The sequence below is a fragment of the Sebastes fasciatus genome, chromosome 13 (assembly GCF_043250625.1).
Source record: "Sebastes fasciatus isolate fSebFas1 chromosome 13, fSebFas1.pri, whole genome shotgun sequence".
In the NCBI taxonomy this organism is placed as follows: Eukaryota; Metazoa; Chordata; class Actinopteri; order Perciformes; family Sebastidae; genus Sebastes; species Sebastes fasciatus.
This window is the reverse complement of record NC_133807.1, coordinates 27,761,414-27,784,544: the sequence shown is the minus strand read 5'-3', so window position 1 is coordinate 27,784,544 and position 23,131 is coordinate 27,761,414. Positions and strand designations below refer to the sequence as shown.

Genomic DNA, 23,131 nt, shown 5'->3' with positions numbered 1-23,131 from the left:
GGATGCAGAATTTTTCACCAGGATGTAGGAAATGAAATGTTTGACGCTCAAAATGTTCCAGAGGGACGACCTCCAGAACCCCCTGCTTCATATGTGTTGAAATGAAACATACACCCCTTGAATATACAGCACACTAAATACATTTCTGCTTCTCTTCTGTTCTGTTCTGAGGGGGTCATATTAAATGATATGTAAATCCAGCCAGCTGTTAGCAGCCAGGGTATTCATTTCTTACAGCACTTATCAAGCTTTTAACGGGGAGCTGAAACATAACATTTCTGGCTTTAATCAAGAATATGCATAGAACCACCACTAATCCTTTCAGACTTGAGTGAACTTTTCTAAATGCAGTTGTTTTGGGTCACTGGGTCCAACAATAACAAAGACACCGATGGAGGTGTAGCTGTACGAGGGCAGGTGCATCCTTGTATCTAGCTGTACTGAGGGAGGACATGTCTTAGATAACGGCCCTCCCTCCCTCCCAGCTGCTGCTGCTGAAACTCTGTGTTCAGGGCTAGCCGCTTCTTGCGTATGTTCCAGCCACTGCATTGTCCTACTTAGTCCTTGTTAATGTTAATAGCGACACCAAAGTCTTGTGTTCTTGCTCGCATAAATAGCTCGGACAGTGAGAATTGTTTCACGATGTGAATGGGACAAAATGAGAGCAGTAGTCTCTTTTAACAAAATGAGGTTTGTGCATTAAGAAAAAAAATACTTCTGTTGCATATTCAACCAAATTTCTGTTTAGACACAGGATATAGAAAGATAGAATTTTTGAGCTACTTTCAAATCTAAGCCAGTTTTCTAACAATACTCACTTTATCTCTGAATACACACTTTTTCCACGATAAAATCTGAAATTAATATTTGAAATCTTTTTATTTTGCTTCTCAAAGTACCTTAATCAGTGTTTTTTTAAACAGAAGATGAATGACTATCTGTGTCTTCATTGTTTTTGTCACATAATAAGAAAAATATCAAGCAGTCATAATCATAAGCAAAGCTCAGACTCACAAATGTATTCACAAACAGTCCAGGAACATTAGAATCATATTGTCTCCAAATTACCATAAAATTAGGATTTAAATGATCACATGATCTGCAGATGTGCTACAGACACAGTTTGTGGTTGGGGAGTGACAATGCATGTCATTACGATGATTAAAACAAGATTTCATCGCATGTATAGTGTATAATTATAGCTCATTATAAACACAGGCTGCTAATTGCTGTGGTACATTGTGAACGTACATAAAGATAACACATTTTAAATGTGTCACATACATCCGATACAGGCAGTATAGTTAGGTCAGGTGTATGACTGGTTGTTCTGCTTTGAACAACATGATTACCATAAACAGTTACATGTCTTTAAATATGAACCACATCACATTTTTTGCTTAATACTGAAACCTACCCAAGACGTTTTTATGCCCAAACCTAACCAAACATTAACCATGGCGTGGTGACATCATAAAACTGATTTATCTTCCAACAGTGGTGTTGTCTGGTCAATAGAGGTGTCAAATCTTCTTGTCGTTCTAGATAGCATGGAAAAACAATGTATTTTGTTGTACTTCTCATTGCCTGCGGCTGACAAAGGTGTCACATTTGCAGCAGCTATTACTTTCTTTGTCTATAGGTGGCAACCAACACATACTGTACATCTGTACAGGACCGGCACATGCACTTCTGCCGCTGTAGGCAAAAAACAATTATGCCTCCCCTCTATCTGCAAAGTAGCATACCAGTATACACATAACGCAAATAGCAACACTAGTGTGCTCACAGTATCAGCAATATGTTACAAAAGATTGCACTAAATCATCATACTGCTGTTATTGAGCCACTTTGTGATACTGTATTTTTTATTTATTTATCTATTTATTTCATTCCTCGCTCATCACATTTGTGCAATACCGTTGGAGATATTGTCGCTTACTCTTACACACAACCCTCATTTTCATATGGGTTAGGGAACTATATTGCAAGTGAACTTATAGGTATATACTTGTAGCCCACTTTTTAGTTTATGAAAGTACACTTTAAAGTATACTCTCAGTAAACTACTAGTTTTACAAGTATACTTGGCTTATACTGAAAAGTATAAGTATATTTGGCTAAGAACTATAAGTTAACTTAAAAAAAAACGTACAAGTATTCTTTCAGTAAAAACTATTAACTAGTAAGTTTTCTTTAAGTTCGCCAAATATACTTATACTTTTCGGTTCTTTTCAGTATAAGCCAAGTGTACTTGGACTCTTCTGTATACTTGCCAAGTACACTTGGACTTTTCTGTATACTTGTCAGTATAATTTTGTTACGTATATCTCTGATAAATACATAAAAAGTAAACTAAAAGCATACTCTTTTATATTGTGTTTAAAAGAAGTATATTAATAGCACACTTGAATACACTTATTTTTGTAAAGGTAGCAATCCTGCCGTTACTGCTATTTGTTTTGCTCATGAGTTGGCCCACATTTCACCGCCCTTGCCAAAGTGCTGCCCTATGCAATTGGCTAGTTCACCTATATGGACACTACGGCGCCTATAGGTCTAAACTGCAAATAAAAGGCTATTAATTCACTTTTTAATAGTTGTCATGAGAAGAACTGCTCTTGTTCCACCTTGTGGAGTTAAAAGCCAGCTCCAGGTGATTTGCATTTTTCCAGGGCCGTTTCATTTTCCAGTCCGTCCCTGCTTAGCAGTGTACAGACAGTCCCTGTGTAGACTGTAGTCACCAGTCAGGGTCAGAGCCAGTTATAACTGTGAGAGCTAAGCAACCAGGGACACATACAGTAGCCTACAGTGCCTGTTGATACATTTAGCTTACGAGACTGTAAATGTACAGTATAGGTATATGGACACAAAGCGGGGCACTCACCACTCTCCCCAGAGAGATATTAGTTACACACACACACACTCCACATACAAATGGTTTCATCAAGCTTATCTGGAGTGCTGTTTAACTTTGCAGTATAATACAGCATCAGGGGTTGTTCTTGTATCAAATAGTTATGTAATCTTCTTCTCACCGTGTGTAAATAACAGATAAACCAAAAGTCATTATCGGCTCTTCTTTGATCTTCAAAGGCGCCAAGAAAATCCATGAATAATGAAAGTGGCGAGTCGCAGCTAGTTTTGATGAACCATTATAAGATAGCCACGCTAATCACATATACAGTAAGTGTAACATCAAAACCCACTCTCCTCTATTGCTACATCTAATCCACAAATATGCTTTTTTTCCCGGCGTTACCAAGCAACACAAATCAACTGTTGCCCCTGCATGGATGAATGTAGCACCTGCCACCTCTTCTAGATTACGTAACATCTGGCAAATTATAAATGAGATGACAGATGTTATTAAATCATTACATTTGTGAGCAGGGTCCAAGGTGATTATAGAAGGCCTATTCTATACATTTAGGCTGCTGTCCATTTATGTTTTCAATGCTCTTAACCATAGAATCAACCATATGACCACGTATGCATACTGCATGTAAAAGTGTCAACAAGGTGGCTGCACTCAACGCAGTGATGGAACACTGAATTATTCACAATTCACCATCTGCCTTACATCACCCGGCTGCCTGTCGCTGTCTGCATCCAGTGTGCTTGCGACAAAAGGGTGAACGTTATTGTGTAATTTTCGCTGGGTGTATGGTGAGAAAAAGTTTCACTTGGTAAATATCTTTTCTATGTAAGAGCGTCCCGCTTTTAAAAGAAAGTACGGCAAGTTCTCTGAGAGATTCACCAAAAAGAAAACACATGAAAAGAACTTATTTCTCTCCAAAAAATGTAATTCAACACATTACCTTGATGGAGCTTTGTGCAAGAAGTCCTTTAGCTGTTTAGAAAAAGTGCAGACTTAGGTATGAATTTTGTAAAGGGATGGCCTTTTCAGAAGAAGATCACCTTTGTGTTAATTAGCAACATAAGCAAAGCGTTCTGATTCTGTGGTTACACAACTTCTACTACTTCAAGTACTAACATGATGCAGAGTGACAGTGGCTGACAAAGGCCACTTTGTGCTGTTCTTTATAGTGAGAAAGTTCAGCATTCAAGACACATGGGCTGTGGTCGAAAAGTAAAAAAATTGTCTTGGACTAACAAGTTCTCCTTGACCTCGATGGAAAACATCATGAGGTGAAGGAAAGATGTGTAGGAGAATTCAGAAGGAGTTTGGAAAAGACAACTGTGGTGTTAAGAGAATCTGACTGCACTTATACACTAGCCGTGACAGACTGCTTCACCCGCGGCGTGAAAGAGAGATACTGCAGGTTCCTCTGCTGCTGTAACACTTCACATCAACATATAATATAATATCATTTGTTTTCATGAACGGAATAATGGCGTGTCACTAAAAGTAGCGGCCGCAAGGAATTGTGGGATGTTATATCTCCTTTCCTTTGGTAAAGGATGGTCCAGTGTATCCTACGCTAAAGGAGATTATAAAGGAAGCATTGAAGCACCTTCCCTTAGCATTTAGAGGATTCAAACAGCTCTTATCATGGCTGCCACTGAGATAATTACGGGTCATTTCACTCCATTAGGAACCTTCCTGAGCAAAAAAGACTTGTTGAAACGTGCGCCTCAAGAGATATTGACTGAACTCTGCTCAGTGAAATGTCAAGTGTCCACTTGTAACGTTATTGAATACCCTATGTAATTGGAAATATAACATATAATACGCTTTTTTTTTTTTCATTGAGAGTGCAAAAAGTCTCCCATACAGTCTCCAAGCTATTCAGCTCCCCATTTCAGTCAGTGGCCAAAGTGTATGTGAAATGAATACTCCACAAGGCCAAGAAAATCGTGACTACTATTTGACTGTTTGTCCTTGTCTGTCTATTCCCATGAAAATAATCTAAATAAGATTTATTCATTTTCACCCTACCCAGAGTCCATGCACACAAAACTGTTTCTGGTTCTGATGCCGATTTGCTGCGATCGTGCTGCATTTTAAAGGTACAGTGTGTAGGATTTGGCGGCATCTAGTGGTGTGGTTGCAGATTGCAACCAACTGAGTACCCCTCCGCCCGCTCCTCCCTTTCCAAAACTGCGGTAACGTGAGGCGCCGAGCGCAAAAACTGTGGTAATGCTGTTTTCCTCGCTCAGAGGCCGTCCTTATCATAATAACTAGGGTTGTCAAAGTTAACGCGATATTAACGCGTTCACGCAAATTAGTTTTCTCTCGTCTCGGAGAACTACGGTGGCCTTCAGGTTACGGAAAAACGTGAAATGCTCTCTCTAGAACCAGTGTTTGGTTTGTCCGTTCTTGGCTACTGTAGAAACATGGCGGACTCCGTGAAGAGGACCCGCTCCCTATGTAGATATGAAGGGCTCATTCTAAGCTGACAAAAACACAACAGTTCTTAGTTTCAGGTGATTATACACTAATGAAAACATAGTTTTGAATATTATATTCCATTTCTGCCACTAGAGTGTTTACAATTTACTGGGATCATGAGAACTTTGGAAACTAAAATGGTTGAGAAACCCTGATTTAATCGATCCTTGCAACTTTTCATTTTTTATTTTCCAAAGCAATGAAATCCTCTTGGCAGCAACAGCGAGGTATTCCCAGGTAATACACAGCGTAGTGATATATATACACACACACACACACACACACACACCAGTACACTTTGTACTCACTAAGGCTTAAGTAGCCAGGTCCCCTGAGGTCAAAGAAAACATTGGGTTGCACAGAGTTGTTCATCGGGGATGTTGATCACTATCACGCTCCATAAACAGGATGGGCCAAATTAAGATATGAGGGATATTCTGAACACAAAAGCTGCCATGACGCAGAGCGAACTGAGATGGCTCATGGGTTCAGATGAGACCTCAGGTAAGGGAGTGCAACGAGGTTCAGCATTTGCATTTGTGCATGAGTTCGTACGGATCGTTACGGTGATGTGTACGTGTGCTATGTAGCCTACATACATATATTTGCACCAGAGAGAGATGAGAGATGATCTTGTTAGCATCACCTTCCATCAGCAGCCACTGGCAGCCTTTAACAGTGAAAATGCACAAATTATATAGGTGATATACCATTCATTTTAATAGATGTATTACCTTGGTTTTACAGCAGAGCCTCATGGGTTCAGATGAGAGCTCAGGTAAGGGAGTGCACCAAGGTTCAGCATTTGCATTTGTGCATGAGTTCGTACGGATCGTTACGGTGATGTGTACGTGTGCTATGTAGCCTACATACATATATTTGCACCAGAGAGAGATGAGAGATGATCTTGTTAGCATCACCTTCCATCAGCAGCCACTGGCAGCCTTTAACAGTGAAAATGCACAAATTATATAGGTGATATACCATTCATTTTAATAGATGTATTACCTTGGTTTTACAGCAGAGCCTCATGGGTTCAGATGAGAGCTCAGGTAAGGGAGTGCACCGAGGTTCAGCATTTGCATGTGTACATGAGTTTGTATGGACCCTTATTGGGCGTGTGTACGTGTGTTATGTAGCTACCTCGACTGTATACGTTTGCACCGCCTGTCACCTCTGCATCCATTCTCAAATTACAGAGCATCAGTCCCTCCATAAGGGTCATCCCTGGAGTCACGGAGGACTCAGAGCCACCGATGCACACGTAGCTGCCAAGACAAATTATACATAATTAGCTCGGTGCAGCGGCTAGGCTAACGCGCGGCCAGTATTGACCCGGTCTGTCATTAAGTCAGCTCTCTGTGTTCTCCTGCTGTTGGTAATGACTCTTTGGAGCCCAGGAGTTCCAGCGAGGTGGTCATGCACAGATTGTAGAGCATGGCCTTGTGTACCCTCATCTTGTCACACGGTGTCCGAGAACCTGCGGACATTAACGCCTGCCACATTTAGCATCAGGAACACGAGAGGAAATTCTATTATGGTCATTTCCACGTGGACTATTGGATAATTTTGACTCTGCACACCCCCTAAGCATCCCAAGGACCCGTACTCTCGCTGCACTCCCACCTAAATATGGCATGATGTGTGCACTGGTGCACTCATTGATGTTTACATTGAGTTGTCCTTCCATTTATCAGTACTCTGAGTGAAGTAGATGCCACTAAAAGGGCAGAGAGTCAAACAGGCAGAGGTGACCTTGTCTTCTTATCACTGGTCGCTCATGCAGTCAACATCCTGCACTCACTATTAGTCTAGATTTGAGGCAAAATACCAGCAGGTGAAACAAGTGGCTTTTAAAAAAGACTTGTCATGCTCATTTTCAAGTGCATAGTTATATTTTGGGTTTCTACTAGAACAAGTTTACATGCTTTATAATGTTCAAAAATGCTTTGTTTTCCTCATACCAGCTTTGCTGCAGCACCTTTTTTCACTCGGTTCAACCGAACCAAACTCTTCGGACTCTGCTCCAGCTCCACTCTTAACGCGTGCCAAACTAGCCACTATTATTATTATGCAAATGTGTTACTTGGTGACATCACCATGTTGCGTAAGATAAGACGAGACTTCAAGCAAGGCGTTTCAGGAGCAGTGTTTCTGTGGGGGAGAGTAACTCCCTTTGGCGTGGATTTTGGGCTTTGCAACTTTGCAGACTTTTTACATGCACAAAAAAACTATATTACACACTAAAGGAAAGGGAAAAAAAAGCAAAAAAACATAATAGGTCCCCTTTAAATGAACTCGTCCACAGCCTTAATTTGCCAAACTGAGTGAAATCGTGAAATTACAGTCACTTATCTAATCAGTAAAAAGACCTATGTCTCAAGGGAAAATGGTAGAAGGTTCTCCTTTATATAATTGCAGTGTATTTATGTGCTAGCACAACCATTAAGATTGTTTTTACCTGAACTCACACCAGACGGACTATTTCTTGGAAACAGTAGCCGGTGTCATTTTTATACTCTTAGCTGTTTCTGAAAAGGTATTTTGTACTCAGTCAACCCCTATAAAGTACATCTGATCATAGATGCAACTGCCACGACAGAAACTACAGCTTCTTTGCGTCTTTCCATCCAAGCTTTAGTACACTGCACATTTTGGAATCAGGGATGCGAGTGTGGGATGACTTTACAGAGAACCTATTAATTCTTTTAGAAGAAAAAAAATCAGGGATCATAATAACTTTTAATTCAATGTTTGCGTAAACCTGTTCTGATCTACCAAATCTCCACCTTTGTCTGCTGCTAGATAGCACATGCCCTTTTCACAGAAAACATTTTGACTCGTACCAATAAGAAAACCTCAGGTCCAAATGATACAAAATATTTACGGCTGAATTCTGGCTTCAGTTTCAACTTCCTGCGTGCTGGCTCACAGTCACACGGTCATGGCTTAGCCTAATGGGACACCTTAATAAAACAGAGTTATGGTACATTTCCACAGGGCGTTTTTTAACGTGAGGGATTGCCTCCCAGCATTGGACACTTCATGGGCTGCCACTAGACACAAGGCACCTGATTGGACGAATGATTTCCCTCTTGGGCTGCTGCTCCCAGCTTTCAAGCGGCTCGTTTGGAAACTTTCTTCTCAATAGTTCATCGAAATGTGTTTCTGAAAGTGCAAGAAATAAGCCACGGAGTTGCTAAATCTGTCTTTATTTTAGATCGACAACGCTTTGTTTAAAAGTTTCTCAGGAGTTTCCAGAGGCGGCGAGTCGCGTCAGGTGCCCCTGATTTGCATAAAGTAGCCTAGACCTCAACTTTATGCAAATGAGGAGCGGGCGACGATACGGTCTGTCTCTCGAAACCAGAACGCATTGCACGGCTGCCTACATTGACAATGAATGGGAAGCGTGGAAAGGATGGAAGCTGTGGACATGTACCATTATTATCTCCGACAGCTCAAGAGTGACTCACACTTCCCCAAAACACCTTTAATTGCCTATTTGATACCATTGATTGGTGCTGCAAGTGATCAGACAGCTGAATGCATCGCCGCCTCTCAGCCTCTTTTATTGCTTTGGACAGCGTGTTTGCTAACCGCTAACGAAACTACCAGAGACACAGTGGAGGAAAACAGTTTGCTCAGTCGACTTGAAGCCTAAATAAACACTTCAAGTCACACCTGTGCTGTCTCCTCCCCCCTCAGGTATCTGCCATTACTCACCTGGCCATCAGCCATCTCTCTGCACAGCTGTTCTTATTACTTTAGTCATCAGCTCCTCCCTATAAATAGAAGACTGTTCACCCTCCTTGTTCTCCAGACTGTTAGTGTTGCTGCAGCAGGCGTGCCCTTTTTGTTCCAGTACAGTATGTCGCCTCGCCACCCCTTCACAGTGACATCAAAAACGTTCTTATTCCTGCGTGTATGGACGTGCGTCATAACATTTCTGAACAGTGACATTACCACAATCTAATTTACACGGCCCACATGGGATGATTTTTCTGAGTTCAATTATTTACTCTAAAAATTACGTCAATTACTGTGGGACATAATAAACCTGTGACACTTCTCCTTGTAAGAAAAATATGAAATTTTATACACAACAACTGAGGAGCAACGCAACCAGGGGGGATAAAATGAATGAATATGAAACAATTTATTGAATGACATTTGGCAAGGAACCAAGTAGCTGGATGGGGAAAAGGATAAATCGGATCCGGTGATACAAAGGTGAAACGTCTGGCTGTGAACAGCAGGAGACAAGCTTTTCTCACTGTGGACTAATTAGTTGGCTATAGCAACTGAGAGATGAGGGTCTTTCTGTTAGCATCACCCACCATCAGCAGCCACTGATAGTCTTTAAAAATACTATGCTTCTGCTTAATTATATAGGTGATGTACCGTTCTTTTCAATAAAGGTTTATTATCTTGATTTTACAGAAGATCCTTATTCAAATTTGTCCCTGAAAAAGCAACATATCAGTCACAATTTCTCTCAAGCATAAAATTGATATCATAACTTTTTGATTCCTGTGTTAAATGAGATTAGTAGTAAGTGTAATATCGCAAGTTTTACTCTTAAAGCTTCAGTAGGCAACTACTATTTCGCAACATTGGGCAAAAAATCCATAATAACCTCTCAGCATATTCTAATTCAAGTGTTCTGAGAGATTTTGGCCAATCACAGGTCATTTCAGAGAGAGAGCGTTCCTATTGGCTGTGCTCTGGCTAGTGGCGGTGCTTGGTATTTCCTCAATAGATCTTAACATGTCGTAGCAGCACTAAGTGACCTGAATAAATTACTATTTATTAGTTTATCTGTTACATCATTTTGATATAGGTCTTCCATCATTTGAGGGTCTTGTCATCACAGTAACCTGTGCGGCATGCAGTGACGTATAGGTAAAATTACTGTGTACCCATCAGCTTTGTAATAGCCCACTCAAAACCTCCTGAAGGGGCTCAACAAATCAAGCTAATATTCTCTCATAATGCAACATTATTATAGTTCAGGAGCAGATTTTCAAGCAGTTTCCATGATGCAGGACTTTTACAGAGTGGCCATTTGACCCAAATAAGTCCATTATAATGGACTGTAAACACAGGCTTTTTCCTAATATTTGGAAAAGGTCATGGTTCTGTTTTTATTGTAACTCCAACACTGAGGACCGGGCTCTTCTCTACTGCACTACTAGCTACTAAAAATGGATGTTTCAGTTCTTAGAAAATGAATGTCATTCACAGTTTGCTTTCTTAAATCAGTGGTGTGTGTGTGTGTGTTTTCTAATTATATTTAGGTGTGGTTTCTGATCCATGTGATATCTTCCTGTTTACACACACACACAGATCAGACTTCATTAAGAGGGCTATCATGTGTCCTACTTGAAGCCCACTGTACCGGTGCAGTGAGCATGCTTGCGCATACTGCCTGTGTAATTATTAGAAAAGAACGTGCATATAAGGCTTATTAGTGGAACAGTAAGAATATCCGTGCCGGCCACTGAGCGCTAACCCTCCCAGCAGTTGGAGAGATTGGCGTCACACTGAGTCAGAACGGGCCGCCGGTTACACAGCGCTGATGTAAACAAAAACAGAGGAAATGGGCAGTACAGGCCACGTCTGTGTGCATATGATTTACCGTGGCTCATCGTGTGTTATGACATCCTGCTTTACTGATATTCTCCAATACAAGGGTTGAATGTGAAAATGTTCTTATGATGATGAATAACAAAACTTGTATTGGGATCAATCTAAAAACAATTCTACTATCACAATTCACACAACATAGTCTCACGGCAGTTCGTGAAATAGTCACGAAACGTAATCTATTTGATTAACTACTTAGTTAGGTTTAGGAAAAGATCGACTTGGTTAGGTTTAGGCAACAAACTACTTAGTTATATTTAGGAAAATATCAACTTGGTTAGGTTTAGGCAACAAACTACTTAGTCAGGTTAAGGAAAAGATTGACTTGGTTAGGTTTATGCAATAAACTACTTAGTTAGGTTTAGGAAAATATCAACTTGGTTAGGTTTAGGATACAAAACTACTTACTTAGGTTTACGAAAAGATCACGGTTTGGGTTTAAATATCACCAGAAGTGGCGTAACTTAAGTGTGAAAGTTACATGACAAAAACTACTTGGATAGCTTTAGAAAGAGTTTGTGGTTTAGGTTAAAATAACTCTGGATGTGCTTTAACTTAGTTACAAGTACGGAAGTTACATGACAAATAAATAAACATTGATTTGGTCTCACACGGGACACAAATACCAGTCTACTAGGCAAAAGTCCTGTGTTTTTTGACCCACCCATCCACCCTGACCTCCTACCTACCGCCACTCTTTATACTTCCTGGTTCACAATTCCATGGATTACATACAAATTGATTTTGTGCTGACCATCTAGGGAAAAAAAAGTAAAATTTGTGTCTATGTACACAAATAAATACATTAAATTTCTATTTCACAAACTGCTATGTGACTGGGATGCGTCATATGACTTTTAAAAATGCCAGTTGGATACAGCGGGTGATGAGTGGGCTTTTAGTGGCATTAATCACGACGAGGAGTGCATTAAATTGTGATGCAGCCCTGACGCACGACCTTCGGAGACCTGCTAATGCAGCGTGAGAGGGAAAGCATTTTGGGTGTCATAGCAGTCAGCACTCGAGAGCCACGCTGAAATTTTAATTCAACCAAAGATGTCTGCAAACACACTGCATCGACTTGAGTATTGAGTCACAGTTTAATACAATTGCACATGTTTTCATACAGCAGCACAGGTGGTGAGTTTATGTAATATTTGTTGGGGGGGTGGGAAGGGAAGATTTCAAATGTTGACATAATTGCCTGGAGGGTGGTTCAACTGATGTTATAAATTTTTAATATCAAAGGTGTGAGTGTACGTGTTTGTGAGAGAGGTGGAATTAAATATATCAATCGTAGCCAAAGACTTGCTGCCTCTCTTTCTCTCTTTCTCTCCCCCCCCCCCCCCCCCCCCCCCCCCGCCCCCTCCACGCCCCTCTCTCTCTCTTTTCTCTGCGTGAAGCTATTAGAGTTACGTAAACAGAGCTGCAAAGGGCAGCGCCTCACTGACGTCTAAGGTTAAGCATTTATAAGATCACTCAGTGGTAGTCACATTTACCAACTACACCGCCCGGTGGAGTAGCCCAGGTTTGGAATTGACCATTACCTCTGATAAGTCTGCCGAGCGCCTCATGGAAACAGTAAAGCGCCTGCGGCCAATTTTCCAAAGGTGCTCTTCACTGAGCGCCTTTGTCTGCCGACTCACAAGGAAACAAGTGATCTTATGTTACATCTATGACATGCAACTCTGAATAACAGGACGTACCTTAAAACAACTTTTAACCAGCGGTCTTCATGTGATTGTTTTCTTGATGTTTGTTATCACACCACATCCACAGATACGGGTTGGTAGAAATTGAGGCCTAATCCGGAGAGAAACTGTGTTCACAATTCACAGAATAATGAACCTGGATGGACATTTTCTTTAAACAACATAATATACTATATATGTAAAACATTTTAAAGGTTGGGCTGTTCCTATAGTAACAGAAAATTACAAAATTGGTAATTAAGAGATTTTTTGGTAATACTTCATTTTAGCGGTCCGCAAATTTCATTGTAATTAGGTGATAATTGGCAAGTAACCTATTTGACATTTCTTTGGAATTACTGCCAAATTACCCCAATACTGACCTCAAAATGTATCAAAAGTTACTTTATTATAAACATTATTTAATAATGATATGCTAAAATAGCATATAATGGTTAAAATAGGGCCCTTAGGCTTGAGAAATGGCTGCTCTTCATTGGAGTTGGAAAACCAAAACTAATAGAGACACTTCTGATCAGGCACAAATCTCACTAATGTGTGACTTATTGTCTACACACTTGTAACCTGTAACTAAGCAAATAAGCGTATTTCCCAAAAGGTCAAACTTTTCAGACTTGCAGATGTAGCTAGAAATCCCTTTTCCCTGTGCTCGGATGCTTGTCGGGGATTAGCTTGTTTGTTTCACGAAGCGAGCATGTATATTGATCTAATTGACATCCCTCCAACTTTGTAAGGTGAGTTCAGGTCTCTGGGTCCACATAATCCGATATGTTTTGTCTGTGTGTTCATTGTTCTTCAATCCATTAGCGAAATAACCACCTGTTCTGTTCACGAGGAATCGCAGGTCAGACGGGTCATGTGAGGAGAACCCTCTGAATCACCGTCTGCTCGGTGCATGTGAGGTTCAATGCTAAACCATTTCTGATAACTCACACAAAGAGGCTGGAAATCTGAAAATACACTGCGTCTAGTTCTAACAAGCTGTTCTGTCTTCATAAGAGTTCCACCGCCAGCATCTCTTAGAAGGCTAAAATTACATTGATGGATCAAACATGATCATTTTCTGCTTCTGTTTCCCTCGGAGTCAGAAGAAATCGGTGCCCAACACACTCTCTTAAAACAGGTCAGGAACATCGAATACTAAAAAGTGTCACCTCCTTAAAAATCACACAGTGATGTTTTGCTTCACATGTTGTACGTCATACATGAGGTTGCATGTCACGGATAATAGCCCAGTTGACAGATTGTGGGTTTATCAAAACATGCAGGTGGTCGGCAAGCTTAAGCTGAGCTCAGGGCAGAGCTCTGATTGGCGCTGAAACCTGAAGCCTTTGTATTGGAAACCGCAGGATCGTTCTTCATTCAACAGTTTCTCTGCACTACGGCCCGGCCTGACACGCAACGGCCCCGAGTCTCACGCCATGTAAACACAGAACGCCCCCCCCCCCATACTTCCCTCAGCGTACCAGATCAGATGGCCATCGCTGCACCAGGAAGACTGAATTCTGAGTTCTATCTTACCATATGGGCAGATTTTGTGTCGCTGATTTAAACTGATCAGTATTCTGCAGCGAGGAAAAAAGGAAGCACATTATCCATCTGTGGAGCATAAAAAAATTTAACCTCTTAGAATTTTCTTTTCTTGGTTGTCCCAATTAACACAGCTGGCTAGACTTGCACGCTTCGTTCCATATATAAAGTTGACTTTATTGCATTTTTGTCTATATTTAGAAGTAAACTGGAGCATGTACGTAAGCAAATTACAGAGAGTAGAAGGAGGGGAACAAAGCAGACCCATATGGTGCCACAGTTTAAAAATAGTATCAAGAAAAAGGCTCATGTAAGCCTTATACCATCAGTTATGTCAGCATGTATGCGTGTGATGTAATTCTGGGCTTTATTCTGGGGCCCACACCTGTGCTGAATCAGGTTTAGTCTATGTTTGTTTTTTGCCATAGGTGATATATATTATATTGGGATGTACATCGACTACTTTGTGGCCACATACCATTAAAAATAGAAATGTTATAGGTCTCAATCTGCATCATAGCAAACACACTGATAGATGGGATTGTCACCATAATTCTTTCCAGGACTTTGTGGACTTTGTGCAAGGATCAATGGTGCGAAATTGCATGCAGGAAAAGATTAATGACAATTGAGTTCTGTCAATTCAAATTCACGTTTCTGTAGCGTCACCAGTAGGAAAAGCGACATCACATTTTGCAGCGTACACATGTCACCAAGTCCCCAGATTTAGTTTCAATTGCACAAATGGGTTCAAGAGAGTTATTGCAGTTCTTTTTGTGCCTCCACAACAGTGACGGCCGTGGCCGGAGGCCTTCTGTTTTCGGGTTGTCCATCCGTCTGTCCATCTGTCTGTCCGTCCGTCTGTCCGTCCGTCTGTCCTTACCTACAGTACGTACATCCGGTCCATTCTCATGAACGTGATAACTCAGGAAAGCCTGAAGGGAATTTCTTCAAATTTGGCACAAACATCCACTTGGACTCAACGATGAACTGATTTGATTTTGGTGGTCAAAGGTCAAGGTCATTGTGACCTCATAAAACATGTTTTTGGCCATAACTCAATAATTCATATGCTAATTATTACAATTTCACATAAATGTCTAACTGGATAAAATGTCGAAGTGACAACATTTTGGACAGACATGGATGTAAACTGCAACTTGACTGGTTGGTGGAGGTATAAGACCGTGAAGTGGTAATTCTAGTTTTTGCCAAATATGCCTTTTAAAACTATATTTCACTTTATATGAATATGTTGTGTATGAAAATTTGCAAATCATTAAAATGAGTAGTGTGGAAAGTGTTTTCCAAAAAAAATTAAAAATGGCTGTAATATCTGGGGAGAAATTTGAGGAGAATCTGGAGTTTTTGCTGTCTCCTATGACCTGTTCATGCGTTGGGAAAATAATAATAATATATATATACTGTATATATATATATATATATATATATATATATATATATATATATTCTGGAAAATAAATAAATCCAGCAGCAATTCGTGACCTTGCTGTACGGACACATTACTGCAGATCCACTGACATTTTAATCCACATTGCCTCTGTGACGTGAGTCAAAAATAAACCTAACCATCCATGCACACACACATATGCTCTTGTAAATTAGACTTCTCACTAACTGATTATGTGTTAAGCATGTTACGCACTCGGGGCTGTTCATGTGTGATACTGTATGCCATCACAAGGAACGGGGGTGATGACACGATGTCAAAAATGTTGCTGTTTCTGTCTGCAATTAGATTTCTAACACATGTGCTTTAATACCAAATACGTCACTGCTGTTTGTCAGTCAGCGGGTTTATTTGGCTGTTTTTTTTATCTTCATTGCTGTAATATTTAATTCATTGAATTGCAAATAAGGTCAAACCACAAAACATTATAAAAAAATCTCTCAGCAAAAAGACTCTCAGACTGATTCTCCACAGTCTGCCACAGCTGAGTCTTCATCCTTTTTATTATTTTAACTGACAACACAAGATTGGTTCCTTCAAAATATGCAGAAAACTGGCTAAATCATTCCACCAGATCAGAAAAACACATCACATCAGCTGTGAAGCGTCGTGTCCTCACAGTCTTTTCCAGCCTTTTCTGTCCTCTTCGCTAATTGACAAAGGCAAACACGGCTGAGAGGGAAATGAATCTAATGTGTATCACCGGCCGTGGCCTGAGCTGGCTGCAGCTGGTGTTGCTGACTCTGCTTGATGGCCACGTTGCCAGGACAGTGCATGTGTCGAGGTCTGGCTAACAGAACAGGCTGCAAACAGGCTGGGACACAAAGACGGGACACAAACACGGTTCAAGACTAAAGGCACGAGTCGGGACACAACACAGACACCAAAGACACATGATACTGTACTGTATGTTTGTCTGTTTTCTAGGACCGACCCTGAGCTGGTTCTCAGACGAGCAGCCTAACTCAGGGTCTGTGTGTTTGTCATTGAGTTTCAAGAGAACTCACAGTGAAAATGTTGATGTTTCTCTTCCAAACAAATAAAGAAACTCTTGCCATGACCTTTGTCAGCTGTTACCAAGAAGAAAACCTTGTTTTTGAATCAAACATGTGAAGCAGATTTTTTGATATTTTTAAATTCATTGTCTCTGGGCACATGATACAGCAAAAAATCAATTATCTTATTTACCACTAGTATCCTAAGTATAGTAAAAATATATGTGATTAATGAATTAAAACTCTTGCCAACAACTATCTAAAATGCACAGAGATGTGTGATGATGTGTTCCCTATGGATGAGAACATACATGATATTCCCTCCATGGTGTTGTTGTGCAGGCAGTACTATGGCAGTGTGCTGAACAAGCCTGTAGGCACGTGTCCTGTTACACGCAACGCTGGGAACACACTGGCTTAATTACTGACCCATAGTGGAGGGAGTAGCACTGGTTCTCTCCGACCTGGTTGCACAAACTCGTCGATCAAGCACAGGACAACCAGGCTTAAGTACGCCTATCTGATTTCATCCATTCAATGCCCCACAGAGGGCTAAAAAAAAAAAGGTAATCAGTGTTGGCTTGTTAGGTTTTAGGTTTCACATCGAGTCAATGTAAATACCAAGACTTGTGACTTTTTCTTAGACCTGTTTTGGACATTGTGTGAAATATGTTATTTGTCATTTCAAAGTTAGATGGAAGGAGAAAAGTCAACTTCAACTTAATCCAGCTATGATGCCAGTTTGTAAACTTGGGGAATCTTAACACACTGACAGCAATCAAGGACCAACCGCTGTCATTAAATGGACATTAAATAACACAGGACTTATGATCATTATAGCCTCTCCAAAATGTTAAATTGTGTCTTTATATGCCCTTTGAAAGGACACCTAATGGATATTATCTATAATATATATTTTTGTTTTTAACTATTATTTGTAAAGTATGCATAAAAAAAAGCTCAGGTATGATAAAAACAACAACAAATGCAGGAAGCAGAGGTGGAAGAGGTACTCAGATCCTCCTTTACTTCAGTAAAAGTAGAAATACAACAGTCTAAAAATACAAGTAAAAATCCTGAATTCAAAATGTTACTTAAGTAAAAGTACAGAAGAATTATCAGCAAATACTTAAAGTAGAAATACAGAACGGCTCCTTTCAGTGTTATATTATTATAGAATATTATATTATTCTGTTTTTATCACTAATGAAAACATGTAAGAGCATTTTAATGATGCAGTTCATCAATGTGGAGTCAATTTTAGATCATTTGTGTACTCCAGGTTGAGTAGATTTAGTTTATATAGTTTTATCATTTTATTTAAAAAGTAACAAGTAGCTACAGCTGTCCAATAAATGTATTGGTGTAAAAAGTACAATGTTCCTCTCTGAAATGTAGTAAAGTAGAAGTATAAAGTGGCAGAGAATGGAAATACTCAAGTAAAGTACAAGTATGTCCAAATTGTACTTAGTACAGTAGCCTACTTGAGTAAATACTTGAGTAATATGAAACTCCTGTAGCTTATAAAATGACAAAAGTTACAGTCAGCTGCTAAATCGTTAGAATGCAAAACTGGGAGGCTCTCAACATGGTGACGGCTGAGGGGGGTGTCTTCCCACGAAACTTGGGAAGACGGCCATCATCTCTTGGTTTCTGACGACAGAGTAGACGACCAGTACACGCCCACTATTGACGACTTTCATAGGAAACTCTACAGCATCAGGGGGGACGTTTACCAGCTGGACATTTTGGGCACATGTGGAAATCATCCGTAGACAGTACTCCTCTACATCTTTACATAATAGACAATAGTTATTTGATGCTTTATTAACTCTCTGGATGTCGTATAGAGCACCTTTAATGAGATGGTTTACACTTTAAATATTTATAGTAAATGCTGACACTGACTTGTCAGCGCGACAGAACACATGGACCACAAAACAGGACATCTTCTTTTAACAGTTCTCTCTGTACCCAGATTCACAGGTGAGAATGTAAGAGAAAGGTGATAAGTGGTTCAGGTGCTAAAGTGGATGAACAGAGTTTGAGTCACAACCTATCTTTAGACGGTCTGTGGGGTATTTTGATTAACACATACGAGGAAGTCAATACAAATTGGATTGGATGGCTTCCAGCCACCAGTCACACCCAGCTGTTCTCCAGCTGCAGTTTTTTTTTTTTCTTCTCATTGATACGTTCAATAAAGGGAAATGTAATTTACTTACTTGAGACAGCTGCTCCACTGATGAGGACTGTGAAGTACAGTATCATAACAGTATAACCTTAGTCTATTTATAAGTATTTGCATAGCAACGTTCATACAGGTTATCTCAAAGTGCTTTACAGATGAACAGTAAAACAAATGCAGACGAATGCACATGGGAAATAAAAATGATAAATTAAAGGGGAAATAGGCCCATTTTCAAAAGTCATACATGTTATTCCTATGATCCAAAAATATTAGTAAACATGAACAACTCTCTCCCAAATCCAAAGGTGCTAACACTCAGACTTGTGATGTCATGGGATACAAAGTGTGAAGCTGCCCCATAGACAATGAATAAGGTGAGAGGTTCTCGGTGGTACTGAGAGCACCCAGGGGAACAACCTGAGTATGTGGGAACATTTTCTGTTTCACACCTGACAACACTACAATAGGATAAAGCTCATTTGGGTATACAAAAAGAAAAAAAACATTCTGTGGGTCCACAAAATCAGTATCTATGTGGCAGCTCCAGACTATACACCCTATGACATCACCAGTTGGATACTTACTTCTCTGGTTTCTGGCTTTGAGAGGGCGTAGCTCATGTTCACACTGAACTTTCCTCGGCCATGCAAATAACATCTTGGAATTCTTAATTTAGGTGGTGCTCCCCTTTAAATAATAAAACCAGTAAAATAGAATAACAAATAAAATAGATAAGAGAAATTTAACACATTTAAAAAACAGGAATACAATATATTATATACATAGGGAGACTGCTAAATGTATATAGGCCTATAAGAACATCAAACTTCAGTTAAGCGTATGCAGCATCTTAATAGGCTGACACATAAACTCATGCATGTGGGAAAACTGAGGATTATAAGAGCAAAAACACACTTTCCCCCCCATTAACAAGCCTTTTGTGTGTGTCCTCCTAACCTCACATATTCCAGCTGCTTTCTCCTGAGGGAAAGTCTGTTTACTGAGAAAAAACAGATGAAACCGATACTCGCATACGATTTGGTGTCTCTATAGGGACAAAAAATAACAAAGAAAATGCTGTTTCGTTGCATGCACAACATGTTAATGTGAAATGTATTTGTCTAATGCATTCAAACTCATTGGTTTAATATAATGTGCACACAACTTGGTGTCTCTATAGGGACAAAAAACAACAAAGAAAATGCTGTTTAGTTGCATGCATAACAGGATTAATGTGAAATGTGTTTGTCTAATGCATTAAAAAACGCATTGGTTTAATATAATGCATATACAACTTGCAGATTTAAAAACATGATTTTGGGGCAAAAAAGAACAAAGAAAATGCTGTTTAGTTGCATGCATAACAGGATTAATGTGAAATGTATTTGTCTAATGCATTAAAACTCATTGGTTTAATATAATGCGCACACAACTTGCATATTTAAAAACATGATTTTTCACCATTTCATAGTTATTTTGTGATTATTACGCACGAAAATGTGTTCAAATGTTTAATGGTTAAGCATTTATAGTTGCTATCTTTCCCTGTTTCTGTTGAAGAGTGTTGGACAGTGCTGACGCACACAAATTGCCAGAGTAACATTATGATATCTGGTCTCTCTCTCCAGCTCCCCAAAGCTGCAGCGTGACGCATGACGCGTTTTGGAGGCGCGGCACAATTTCCCCATAAATACCGAGTCCTGCTCTCCTCCAGGCTACAGACACAGACACAACAGCGAGGTTACACCTCCTCACATCACTGGAAAGGACTTAACTCCTGCTCTACAGCACCGCCGAAACTCCTGGTGCATTTCTGCAAAAAGGAAAACATGATTAAGAAAATGTCTCCACCCGAGAATGAGTTCAACATTCCGGCCAAGAACTGCCACAGGATGGTGATCCTGGGCTCCACGAAAGTTGGGAAGACTGCCATCATCTCTCGGTTTCTGAACGAGAGAGTGGAAGACCAGTATACTCCAACTATTGAGGACTTTCACAGGAAACTTTACAGCATCAGGGGGAACGTTTACCAGCTGGACATTTTGGACACATCTGGAAATCATCCGTTCCCTGCGATGAGGAGGCTTTCAATTCTTACTGGTGAGTTGAGCTTCAGAATCAGAATTAGAATCTTAGAATCAGAATTAGAATTAGAATTAGAATTAGAATTAGAATCAGAATCAGAATGGTGTTTATTGCCAAGTGCAAGAGGTATACACTAGGAATTTGCTTTGTTTTGTTTTTTTGTTGTTGCTGCAAGTTAAACAGTATAATAAAAAAAGAATAGATAAAAACGTTAGAATAAAATAAGAATAAAATAATTGAATTTCTACCAATATACAATACTTCTGCTGTTTTGCTGCTATTAAATTATTTTTTACTTGACATTGACCCTGTCTTTTTCTGTTGTGTTTTTTCCAGGTGATGTGTTCATCTTGGTGTTCAGCCTGGACAACAGAGACTCCTTCCAGGAGGTGCAGCGCCTGAAGCGTCAGATCTACGAGACCAAGTCGTGTCTGCGTAACAAAACAAAGGAGAACGTGGATGTGCCGCTGGTCATCTGCGGCAACAAGTGCGATAGAGATTTTCACCGCGAGGTGCAAGAGGAGGAGATCGAGCAGCTGGTCGGAGGAGGAGAAGGAGAGGAGACCTGCGCATACTTTGAGATCTCTGCGAAGAAGAACACCAACGTGGACCAGATGTTTCAGACTCTGTTCTCCATGGCCAAGCTGCCCAACGAGATGAGCCCCGGGCGCCACTGCAAAGTGTCCGTGCAGCACTGCGAGCTTCTGCACAGAAAGTCCTTCAGGAACAAGAAGTGCAAGGATGGGAACGCGTACGGGATTGTGGCGCCGTTTGCGCAGAGACCCAGCGTGCACAGTGACTTGATGTACATCAAGGAGAAAGCGATAGGAGGCAGCCAGTCTAAGGAGAAAGGATGCGTCATATGCTGACACTTTGAGACTTTCTGTGAGACTTTTCTACAACTATAAATCGGAGCTGTTCTGCATGCAGAGGCTGCATAAAGCTCAAAGACTGTGATACAAATGTGAACCAAACTGTGAAGAGACAGACATGGTGGAGAGGCTGTGTCCACGTGAAGAGATGCAAGAGATGCTCTGAAACAATGCTGTATAATCGGCCTCGCCTTTAGCTTGAGAAAAAAAATGTTTACATTTTGCTATTTTTCTTTTTCATTTTTTTTTTTTCTCAAACTTGGCGGAACTTGAATGTTTGTTGCATTATGAACAAAACTGAATGTGTATTTATTATGTCCACGTCGATTTTTTGGACAAGAAAAGAGAAAATAAAACCACTTGATACTTTCATAATCTGTCTCCCTCTTGTCTCCTTTCAAGCAAAACACAATGAAGTTACATGAAACACTGCAAAGTCTCAAATGTACTTATGCACATTTCATGCAGCAGTTTCACTCGAAATAGTCTGTTTGTTGAAATACATATTAGCTCACCCTGTCACTCCATACACAAGCAGATAAGAGACTAAAGCTGCAGCATACGGACCTGAGGTTCCAACATTATTAATCGTGATTAATCGCACATTTTTTATCTGTGCAAAATGTACTATTTAATACTCTTGTCAACCAGGGAGTGGGCAAATGTGCTTTCTTTATGCAAATATATGCATAAAGGTCTTATTGTAAATCAATTAACAACACAAAACAATGACAAATATTGTCCAGAAACCCTCACAGGTACTGCATTTAGCATAAAAAAATATGCTCAAATCATAACATGGCAAACTCAAACTGACAACAGTATGACTTGCCCCAAAACTGCATGTGATTATCATAAAGTGGGCATGTCTGTTAAGGGGGAGACTCGTGGGTACCCATAGAACCCATTTTCATTCACATAGATTGGGGTCAAAGGTCAAGGGACCCCTTTTAAAATGGCCATTACAGTTTTTCCTCACCAAAAATGTGGGTAAGTTTGGAGTGTTTACCATTGGATTCCTTAGCTTTTCTAGTTTCGAATGATGCCAGTATCTTCACTCTAGCTTTAAAACTGAGCCCGCTACAACCTAAAAATTGCAAATTGCGTTAATGCGTTAAATTAGTGAGGTTAAAACAAAATTGCGGTAACGTGTTAACTTTGAAAGCCCTAGTTCCAACACACTCCTCACATTGTTTCAAGCACTTTCACTCAGATTTAACTGTATATCAGCTCTGTGACAGGATAAGGCATAGTAGACCTTGATATAATCCAC

At 40.1% G+C, this 23,131-nt stretch overlaps 1 protein-coding gene across 1 annotated transcript; it reads left to right on the top strand.

The window, feature by feature from the left end:
* Window positions 1-20,376: 20,376 nt before the first annotated feature.
* LOC141781097 (dexamethasone-induced Ras-related protein 1-like) lies at window positions 20,377-22,234 on the top strand. The gene is made up of 2 exons (XM_074656619.1): window positions 20,377-21,001; window positions 21,323-22,234. The coding sequence occupies exons 1-2, from the start codon at window positions 20,554-20,556 to the stop codon at window positions 21,853-21,855; spliced, it is 981 nt and encodes a 326-aa protein (XP_074512720.1). The 5' UTR covers window positions 20,377-20,553; the 3' UTR covers window positions 21,856-22,234.
* The last annotated feature ends 897 nt before the right edge of the window (window positions 22,235-23,131 follow it).

What these genes read in the sequence shown, in the direction of transcription:
- LOC141781097 (XM_074656619.1), top strand. Translation starts at nt 20,554, where the DNA reads ATGACGCGTTTTGGAGGCGCGGCACAATTTCCCCATAAATACCGAGTC. An exon ending in GAGGCTTTCAATTCTTACTG is followed by an intron (nt 21,002 to 21,322) that starts GTGAGTTGAGCT and finishes TGTTTTTTCCAG; the next exon opens with GTGATGTGTTCATCTTGGTG.